At 33.9% G+C, this 11,369-nt stretch overlaps 1 protein-coding gene across 1 annotated transcript in view; it reads right to left on the bottom strand.

Annotated features, from left to right (window-relative positions):
- VPS37A (VPS37A subunit of ESCRT-I) overlaps positions 1-11,369 on the bottom strand; it is a 56,220-nt gene that overhangs the window by 638 nt on the left and 44,213 nt on the right. The window contains exons 5-10 of the mRNA XM_007954941.2: positions 10,818-11,040; positions 9,287-9,357; positions 4,239-4,366; positions 4,097-4,155; positions 3,946-4,014; positions 879-1,022 (exon numbers count right to left, since the gene is read on the bottom strand). Of these exons, the coding sequence (XP_007953132.1) occupies positions 879-1,022; positions 3,946-4,014; positions 4,097-4,155; positions 4,239-4,366; positions 9,287-9,357; positions 10,818-11,040 (694 nt within the window). The remainder of the gene's footprint in view (positions 1-878; positions 1,023-3,945; positions 4,015-4,096; positions 4,156-4,238; positions 4,367-9,286; positions 9,358-10,817; positions 11,041-11,369) is intronic.

The raw sequence follows: 11,369 nt of genomic DNA, 5'->3' as shown, positions 1-11,369 counted from the left end.
GCATTGATTTCTGGTTCATTATTTTATTGTACTAAATATGACTGTGGGAGCTCTGGTGGCGTAGTGCCTAAGGCATTTGACTGCTGAGCAGAAGGCTGGCGGTTCAAACCCACCAGCCTCTCCTGGGAAGGAAGGTTGGGCAATCTACTTCCGTAGTGATACCGTCTCAGAAACCCAAGGAGGGGTCGCTATGAGTTGGGTCCGACTTGACAGCACATAACAACAACAATGCTATAACAATAGGCAGATTACTAATGTCTCTAAACTTTTCATTTTCTCTCATGGAAAATGGGGATAATAAAATCTACCCCACCTACCGTAACAGGAAATATAAATACATAGCACAAGTTTTATAAAGTTTACTAACTAAATGTTATTTTTAAAATGATGTTTCAGAGAAATTAGGTAAATATTTAGAACTCTATCAAAGGGCAAGTAACTAACTGTAAGCAGCCTTTTTCTTAAACATTCAATGAAACTATCAGAACAGAAACTGTCGTATTTTAAACATCTCAGTAATATTTTAAACATTTATTTTATCTTTATAGAATACTCCCTTTTGAATTAACTTCTGAAACAGTATTCAAGATTGTTTTACAACTATCAAAACTAGACTTGACTAATGGCTTTAGTAGTGGCTTTATGATACAGATAACATCATTTCTAAAACACAACTATTATTTGATTTACTTGTGTACACACAAGAGGTTTAAAGGGATAGGAGGATGCTGCTCTCATTCTCAAGAGACTCTTTATAGTTTCCTCTCTTGACACTCAAAACTCTAGCTCAGTAATGTACTAATGGTGTGTTTGCTCTTGAACATACTCAAATAATTTATATTACAGTCATTTGCCCTTAACTGAAGAGTATTACATACTGTTCTCTTTTCCATGAAGCTACTGAGAAAATCATCTATTTCAGTTTTTCCCTCCAAGAAATTTTCAGCAATATTATCAGATTCTTCCTCAGCTTCATGTGCGGCTACTTTCAATCTTGCCTGAAGGGCACTTGCACTACAGCTCTGAAAAAGAAAATCAAGCACTCTTAGTTTTTAAGGAAAACTCCTCAAAGGGAAAGAAAACGAAGTTCAGGTGGGGAGAAACCATTCATTATATGCCTTACAAGGCCTTTTTGCAGAACTCTGCTACCGTACAATGCCCCATAGAGATCTTCTATTGTTGGATATAGGGGTGGAAACTTAACACATGAGAAACCAATCCACTGGCTAGAAACTATTAAATGAGAAACAGGGCAAATCATTGTCCTTTGCTGGGGATTCAGGAATTAGAACATTGTGGTAGTCACTCTCTATGATGGCTCCCAATTGTCCCTACTTCCTGGTATTCCTGCCCTTATGTATTCCCTCCCCTTGAGTGTGGGCTCTACCTTGTGTACAGAATATGACAAAAGGAAGGGGATATCACTTTTGAGATTAAGTTTCAAAAAGACTGAAGTTTCTGTCTTGTGTGCCAGCTCTTGAGCTCTCTCTTGTTAATTTGCTCTGAGAGAACCCAGCTGTCATGTTGAGTTGCCCTATGGAGGGTCCCACATAGTAAGGAATTTAGCAAAGTCCGTGGCCAACAATTAGCGAAGAACTGAGGCTCTCAGTCCAGTAGCCCACAAGGGAATGAACCTTGTTAACCATGAGTTAACTTGGAAGTGGATCCTCTCCTAATCAAGCCTCAGATGAGAAACTATAATAGCCCCAGCTGAGATTCTGATTGCAGCCTTAAGGCCAAGGCACTTAGCTGAGCCATGTTTGTATTCCTGATTCACAGAATTTATGATATAATAAACATTTTGTTGTTTTAGACCAAGTTTTGGGGTAATACATTATACAGCAACAGATAAATAATGTAATTACTGACAGACTGGGTCAGGTGGTAGTGGTCATTTGAGTTAAGAAGTCATGATGTGGAAATGAAGCTGACTCCACACTGGCCATTTGCGTTAAATATAAGTAAATACAAAGTAGCAGAGATAAAATAGGTGGTCCCTGAAATGTATGGTTTCAGATTATCCTTCTCATAACGTCTCAAACAACAACTCACTGCTGTCAAGTTGAATCCTTGGGTTTCTGAGGTGGTATCTCTATGGAAGTAGATCACCCAGTCTTCCTTCTGAGGAGTAGCTGGTGGGTTTGAACTGCCAGCCTTCTGGTTAGCAGTCATATGCCTTAGGCACTACAATACCAGAGCTCCCCTAATAAGGTCTAATTGAACTTAATTTCCTACCCTTGGATTCAGTACGTATTACCATTATATATTTATTTTTCAATCTACCCTTCATGATGAGATAGCTGTACTCAATTTGTATTCTTTGCAAATACATTACCCTATATTTTTTCCCAACCCATTACTCATATACACAGTCTATTTCAGAACTGAAGATGACTGCATAGAACTACTGTTCTCTCCCTACCAATCTACCATACTGTTTTAAATAATGAGGTTTTATAGTGCATACTGATACTGGGAAAGAGAAGCATTTCTCATTTTATCTTTTTGTCCATACTCTTCCTGACTATTTTATCCCATTTAGTCATGAGTGAACTTAAGAATAAATCTGCTAAGATTAAAAAGAACACTCTTGGGGTTTTAAATGGAACTGTATTAAATTTATAGATATTTTGAGAAGAATGAAATCTTTATGATACCATATATTTCAGTCCATGAATATGTTATGTTACTCCAGTTAAGTCTTTTTTTTTTTTTTCACGCAGTGAAGTTTTCACTTCATTGGGTTTTAACTTTAGTTCTAAGCATTTTACAGTTTTGTTGCTATTTTAAATTAGTTTCAACTTCATTTTGCACTAGTAATTATTGGAATGCAGGGGGAAAATGTGTCTCAGTGCTCTGCAAGTTTTGCCTCTGTTTACTTTTGATAGACAATCACTGCATCCTTCTTTTATACTATACTTTTTTTTTTTCTTTTGAAAAAAATCTTGTTGCAGTGGCTAGAACCTCCCAAGGAATGTTAAACAGCAGTATTAGCGAGGCATCACTATGTTATTCTTACTGTTACTGGGATCGTGGTAATGTTTATTTATTAAGTGTGATGTTTGCTGTTGATTTCTAATATTCTTACTCAAATTAATTAATTAATTTCCATTCTTAGTTTACTTAGAATTTGCCTAAGGAATGATGGCTATTGTGAAAAGCCTCTTCAACATCTACTAAATGCTAATGTGCATTTAAGAGTATTTCCGTTGGTTCTCTAGGATTTTCTGAGAAGAGCAGGGGAGGACTGTTTAGGTTAGACTTTTGACTATGGTATTTTCTATCTACATGACATCAAGGAAGTTTTCATTATAAAGCTGAGTTCTCCTTTACTATCATTTTTTGCTACAGTTGTTTTGTTTCTATTTTATGTTTCATTGCCTTGGCTTCACCTTTCAGAATTCCTGCTTTGAAAGGAAATGGAATATCATTAAGTATGATGTTAGTTATTGGTATGAGATATAAGGTTCTTTCCTTCTATTCTCTTTTTATTTTTTCAGAAATATGGGTTGAATTATGTAAAATATCTTGTTGTTTATCATATAATTGTGTTTCTGGTATATAAGCTATTAGTTGTAGTAATTACACTTTAGTTTTTTAATCTGTTAACTTTCAACTTACGATATTTATAAATATACAAGTGAGTCTAAAGTTGAAATTTTTTGTCTGTAGGTTTTATTACAAAGATTACACTGATATCATGTAAGTTATTTGAGGGGGATTTTCATATTTTTCTATGTCCTAGAACCAAGTACATTCTTGCATGAGCATAAATGATTTATGCCTCATATTTGAGAGCTGTGTTTATCTACTTTTTTAGCAGTATATGTCTTAAAAGTCAGACATCTAACAAACACTTTCTGATAACAGTGCAAGTGAAATGTGGTTCACATACAGTAAGATTAAAAATTCTTATGGAAAAGGAAAAGAGCTAAATAATCCTACCTCACTAAGTTCATGCTGTCTTTGCATCTTCTTTTCAAAGGTAGATTTCATTTGTGTAAGTAATTCATACTAAAAGATAAATAAAAATGCCGTTTTATTTTATTTTTAAATTGCATAATTTTTTTATTCAAAATAATAACAACTAACTCACCTTATCTAAAACAGTTTGCCTTTTAGCTTCCAAGCTGGGCTCCAAAAGGAGATTTTTTCCTGCAAGATAAATCTCTGGTTTATTTCTAGATAAAGATCACATTTGTCACCAGAAATTTGAACTGAAGCAAGGGAAGACATACTTGCTAGCTCCTCAATACTTTTTACCAAATCGTCCTTGTCAGTAATGATTTGTTTTAGTTGAGGCAAAGTCACAAACTGTTCTAATAATAGCTCCTCTTGCTCATTCATATCTGTGAGTTGTGACACACTAGAAACACAACAGAAAAAAAAGTTGTTAATAAAAATCAATCATCTTTTTTCCCCATGATGATAAATAGTAATGAGTTTTCAGTTTTATCCAATTGATAGGGTTCTAAATAATTTTTTAAGTATCTATTTTTATATATAAATCTTAAGAAGGTTAATTTAACCTTAATAGCAAATAAAATATCAACCACAATGGAACATAAAATAGTCTGTATTCTTACAGAATCCGTAGAAGTGAATTCTGGTCCAATGGATATACTGATGTTATCTACTTTCTTTAAAATCACAACTGTGGGGAAGTTTTCACAATTATACAGTGGCCTGAAATTAACAATAAGAAGATCTACTTAACTCAGGTAAAGATAAGATGAAACTAGTGCTCTCCATTATTCAACTGAGTCTTCTTAAAACAGGAGAGCAATAATATAAGTATTTTGTTCTTTTGTTTTTTTAATATCATTGCTTTAGAATATCACTTATTTCTTCAATTTCCTGATAAGAACCAGGCTTACTGATATGTAAAATTTAAGCTATAAATGTTTTCAAAGCATATGCTGAAATTATGAATAATACAGTAAATTCAAAAGAGCTAAAGTCACAGACTTTTCTCCCTTTTCCTTTCATTATATGTGTTGATGAGAGGGAAAAAGAATTGCAAAGAAACTGGATATTGTAATACGGCTTATAAAAATCCTTTACCAAAGACTGGTCTTTCTATTCAAGGCAGTGCCTGATTTTAACAGTATGTTGGTGATGATGTAGCCAATAAAATTTTCCAAGACTCAGCAAGGTAAATAGTCTTTGCTTTTGTTTGGTGTCAAACTACTACTACAAACTACTAAGACTAGGGTACATGAATAGCCATAACAATCTTCCAATTTTAATGAATGTACCTATTTAGCTAACAGGAATGGGACTGTCACAATAAAAGATACGTATGTGTTTGTGTGCATTTCTGTGTGGTACTTATAGTGAGAAAAAAATATATTTCTTTTTTTTAAAAAAAGAAATAATAGAAGGTTAAATAGATATTTATAGGGAGAAGGAGAGGACTGGGAGAGCATAGGGATGGAAGCCAAACCTTCTCAATCTATCTTTCAGTTTTGACCATGGAACCATATAAAAGTCTTACATAATTAAAATATGAAGTTGAAAACAAAAACAAAACCTTCTCCCACTGAGTCGATTCTGACTCATGGTGACCCCCAATGGATTTCCGAGGCAGTAAATCTTTATTAAAGGAGATTGCCCAATCTTCCTTCTGTGGAAGTGACTAGTGGGTTTGAACCACCAACCTTCTGGTTAACAGTTAAATGCTTTAGGCACTGTGCCACCAGAGCTCCTTAAAATATGAAGTTATAGAAAGAAAAAACAAAGCAGCCTTAAAATTCAAAGCAGATGGAATTAAATGAACCTGTTTTTGTTAAGTATAATCATACAGAGAATTATTTGAAGTAACTTTTAAAATAGTATTTTGCTGTACATCTCTGATAGAATATATCCTAAAAAATAAAACCACACACACACAAAAAAAATGTAACCTGCATTCAATAATTTCAGTAATAACATTAGTATTCTTAATCTTAAAAACAAACAAAACCATAGAGCCTTTCAGAAAAATGGCTGATTCTAGATCTGGGAAAAGACATGTTCATGATGAGCCCACAGTTGTCTTTGTTTTGTCACATAGGACACAGAAGTCAACTTGAAGAGTTTCCTATTGACTGTAGATAAGACAGTTTATGCATCAAAAAGAATAATGTCTGCAGTGGACTGAAACACATTAAATAAACAAACAAAAACTCACCCATCAGAAACACCTTTTCAGTGTGCTAATGTACCAATGCATTATTTTGAAAAGGGAAAAAGGGAAAAAGGTCAAGTATTTATTTTTGCCTTTCCCTACAAGTATATTTTAGTATAAGTAAATAGTTGATTAAAGAAAGTTCTTTGTAGAAGAATTTTGGTTAATAAATACAGAGAAATGACAGAATCAAAATATCATATTCACAACCCTTAATCAAATAATGGATGGTCAATGGTTTTGGGTGTTTCAACCTGAGCTGATCTGAATCTCATAAAAATTGGGCAACCAGATGTCACTGCTGCCTAATGTGATACAAAAAGAAGCTTTGGTGACAGAGTGGTTAAAGCACCTGGCTGCTAACCAAAAGGTCAGTCATTTAAACCCTCAAGCTGCTCTGTGGGAGAGAGATGAAGCAGTCTGCTTTTGTTAAGATTTACAGCCTTGGAAGCCCTATGAGGTAGTTCTGGTCTGTCCTACAGAGTCACTATTAGTCAGAATCAACTTGATAGCTGTGGCTTTAGGTTCGGTTAATTTGATATACTAGAAATAGCCACTAATTATGATGTAAATCTTTTTGCCAAAAGAATCAAACCTAATCTAATCAAGCCTCTAGATCTAACCACAAGTAGCAAGATATGTGGGAAACAGAGGGACATCTAATTATTAATAGAGAATGCAATCAGGCAAAATCAGGAGACAGGAAATTCTATAGAAGAAATAACCAATTTCTTCAATAAATATATTTATTATTTATAAATAATAATTTATTATTAATAACATATATACACACATATTCATATATAAAAATAAACATAAATATATAAATTAAAAGGTAAAGAGAAATGGTTAGCAATTAAAGAACTTAAGAGTTATAGCATCCAAATGCAATGTGTGGACTTTGTTTTAAATCCTGATTCAAACAACCCCAAAATAAAAAAATATTATTAAGCCAATGGACAAATGAATCATCCAGAGCAAAGAAGAATGAAGAAAACCAAAGATGCATGGAAACAATTATTCCAGGGGACTAGTGGACCATGCAAACCTCAGCCTGTATGACCATGAGACCAAAAGAACTAGATGGTGCCCAGCTACCACTATCAACCACTTGGAAAGGAATCAGTACAGGAGATCCTAGATAGAGTGGGAGAACAATGTGGAACAAAAGTCAGAATCATAAAAAAGACTAGGTTTACTGATCTGATAGTCTGGTGAGACCCCCTAGACTATGGCCCCTAGTTACCCTTCAGGTCTGGAAACTGAATTCACTCCTGTGGCTTGCAACCAATCAGTAGAAAGGCTTATAAGGTGACATTAACATTTACATCAGGTAGACACATTCCTTAGAATGCTTAATCATGGGAGAACAGAAGAGCAGTATTTACACAGGGAGAAAGCTCAAGGGACAGGAATGCATAGGAAAGAAGGACACAGGGAAGAGGTAACTACAGAGAGCAAGTGGGAGGAGAGCTGTTACACTATGGGGAGGAAGTTAAGTCAACATCATGAAACAAAATGTGTATTAACTGCTATATGGAAAATGAAATTGCTCTGTGAACTTTCACCCAAATCACAGTAAATTTTTTTAAAAAAGACAATGAATAAATTAGATTACATTAAGGAATTATTAATTTTGTTTGGTATAACAATGATATTGATTACAATTATGGCAAAAAAAAAAAGTCTGGTATCTACTTTACAGTAATCCTGACCCACATCCATACCTCATCCTCTCACTCCACAAATAAATAAATAAATAGATAATAAATCAATAAAATGGGTAGAAGGTATATGAAGAAAGATGTACAAAAAGGATAATAACTACTGATGCTGAATGATGGCTGTGTGGAGGCTTATTATACTACTGTTTGCCTTTGTATATTTTTGACATTTCTATAATAACTTAAAAAAGAGAAAGTGAAAGAGAGAAGGTACTATTCATCTTTATCAATATAAAATGATGTATAGTAAGAATTACTGAAGCTCTAGAATCAAAGAGCTTTAAGTTAATTTAACCAAAGTCTGTTTCTTCTTTTATGAAATAGGAACTATAATAGCACCTACCTCATGGGGTTGTTGTAAACATTACAATACAAATGAACCCCGAACATACATTTGGCATACTGTAAGCATTAATTTGTTGTTGTTGTTATGTGCCGTTGAGTCATCTCATAGCAACCCCTCCTTGGGTTTGTGAGGCAGTGTCTCTATGGAAGTAGATTTCCCATAGAGTGGCTGGTGGGTTTGAACTGCCAACCTTCTGGTTAGTTAGCAGTCAAGTGCCTTAGGCATTATGCCACCAGAGCTCCCAATTTGTTATTATTAACCAAAAATATTAATTATGCTATTTCCTAAAAATGATTATAAAACACTAAGTCAAATAAGTAAGATTTCTCATGGGTAGCTGGTTATATATCCCTGGTGGGATATATCTTACAGCCAAAATGAACTGCAAAAGGGGAAGTGGGGTGTGGCTGGGGGTGGGGGAGAGACTGCAAAAACAAACTTTTAACTGTATTCAATAGTGTTAGTAATAATAGCTTTATAGGTACTGTAAATTTTCAACGGGGGTACAAAGGATGCAGTGCTTCCCCAAATTGAGTGGTCACAAAACACTTTTTCATGGAGCACCTCAGAGGACCACTCTTTCATGAAAAATGCTACCTTTACTTGAATGTTACAAACTTATCTGCCATAAATTTTAATATAGCTTTGGCTCTGTAAAAACACCTGATAATAATTTATGTTAACTTTAGTCTGTTTCTCAACACACAACATTATGTTAATCAAACAATGAAAAGGTCTAAGGTAGGCCAAGATAGTATTTCAAATCTGCAGTAATAGTATATTCAAATAATTTCCCAAGAATGTAAGCCATATGAGAAAAAGACCTTGTTATTTTGGTAACTATTATATCATATATACATACTAGTCACTCAACAAATAAAATCTACAAGACCTAAAACTGATTTATAAAAAATTTCCATTAAGACAATAACGATAAAAGAATAGGGAAGACTTGAAAACTCTTTTTATTCAATATATGAAAATGATCTGTTGTACTGAAAAATAAAATAGACAATGAATGCTAACTTTACTCTTCATGTTTTTTACCTCAGTTCTGAGAGTTCTGGAAATGCATCAGGGACATCAGGCATCTTATAACCCAAACCATTTTGGCTTATCTAAAAAGAGTTTTAAATAGTATTAAATTTCAAAAAATCTCTGTGACTGCTCTCATTTACTTACAAAAATAAGTTTATACGTACTACTACCCGTGACTACTTTCTTACATTTTCACTGTTGCACTTCACATTTTCTTTACTTTCCCCTTTTTCCTTCAGTCTATTTTTTTTCACTGTAATTTTGTATATACAGGGTCTTTTTTTTGCTGGGAGAGGTAGCGAGGAACATAGAGTACCTACATTACCTTACTTTTTTTTAGCAAGTATATGACTATAAAATAAATCTTATATGTATCTGTGACAATGTGGAGAATTATCTGTGGATTTCACTTATGCATATGAATAATTAGCTCAAGTGAAAAGCATTAGTATAAAAAAATAAATAATTTGGTAAAAATGTGAATAATTAAATACCCTAGTTACATGTGACAATAGAATAGGTGAGGAATAGAGTATATACTCTGTTTGAATATAGATGATGCTTTACAATTAAGGACACTTGAAAAGGTTTCCTGTAGTTTGTTTATACTACTAATTTGTAGCTCATTGATATAACATTCATTAACACAATGAAAAAATAGCTTAGAAAAACAAAAGTGCACTTATGTCCATTTTCTAAATGATTACAAATTCTAACATTAGTGTTGTTAGATGTAATAAGGTTTTACAGTATTTGAACATTACTGTGGGTGCCATTCACTAAGGGTTGAAAATGAAAGCTTTTAAATCCCTTTATATGTTTTATCCCACATGGCAACAGTGACCAGCTTAACTGAAGAACACAATGTTATTTACACCAATGGAATACCTGAAGCCCTTAGCAGGATAAAGCATACCCTTCACAATATAATAACTGCTTCTCCTATACAATCATTTGTGATACCTATCCAATGGCCAGAGAGATTTATTATAGATAGATCGATAAATATACCATCTGCTTTATGTCTTGTGTCTTTATCAATACTCTTAACTCTTTAAAGAATGCCATATATACTATCTCCTTGTCATTCTAGCAAATTCACAACTACTATTCAAATCCTGATCCTCAAAAACATGAATTCATTCATTCATGCTTTCACTTACCCTCTCATTTTTACTGAGCACCTACCAAGTATCAGGTATGGTCTGAGGAACTAGGGATAAAGTGGTAAAAAAAAAAAAATAATCATTTTGATTGTTTGTTTGATTCTCTACTCGTTCTACTTCAGTACCTGTGAGCATTGCTAGTCCCTCAACTGTGTCCACTGTGTGATTCTGGACTCTACAGGAAGTTCCCAATTTGCAATTATTTGCTTATACATTGTTCTCCTCTACCAGTTAGTCACTCAGGTTGAAAATTGTGATTTAATCTTTTTCTCTTTTGTGCCTAACTTAAGGGCTGGCATGATGCAGGCATAAGATAAATGTTTATTAACTGAATGTTTCAAAGGTAAAAAATACAGATACCCAAAGATACCAACCGGTGCTGAAGTATCTGTCGTGGGAATGGGTAATGGCAGATTTGAAAGGATACCAAATGAAGGAGCAGCAGGTTTGGCTGTGGTATAACTTGTGGCTGAAGAAACAGTGTCAGCAACAGATACAGAAGTGATAGTCCGGTTAGCTTCTTGTGGAGGATACGGAGGAAGAAATGAAAAACCCTGAGAAGCGTAAGGAGGCAGTCCACCTGGGTTACTGTATAGGCTAAAGAGAAAGAAAGAAGAAAGATTAGATCAGATTTTAGAGGTAAAATTTGTAAAGTTATTCCTAAATTGTTCTGAATAGCAATAGTCCTACATAACAGATGGAATTTGTTTACAGCAGGTAATACTTGTTAAACTTATATAACTGAATTAAATCTTATATAAATTGGAGAAATATACACCCCCAAAGAAAAAGAATTGTGGTTTCCATGAAAAAGAAGATGAATGCTTTAAAAAGCATACAATCAAGTTGCAGATTGGATAAGAAAACACAACCCATCCATATGCTGCCTACAAGAGACACACCTTAGAGATAATGACAAAAACAGA

This window comes from Orycteropus afer, unplaced genomic scaffold (genome assembly GCF_000298275.1).
Source record: "Orycteropus afer afer isolate SDZICR_OR568_19922 unplaced genomic scaffold, OryAfe1.0 scaffold00483, whole genome shotgun sequence".
Classification (NCBI taxonomy): Eukaryota; Metazoa; Chordata; class Mammalia; order Tubulidentata; family Orycteropodidae; genus Orycteropus; species Orycteropus afer.
This window is presented reverse-complemented; position numbering and strand designations above follow the sequence as displayed.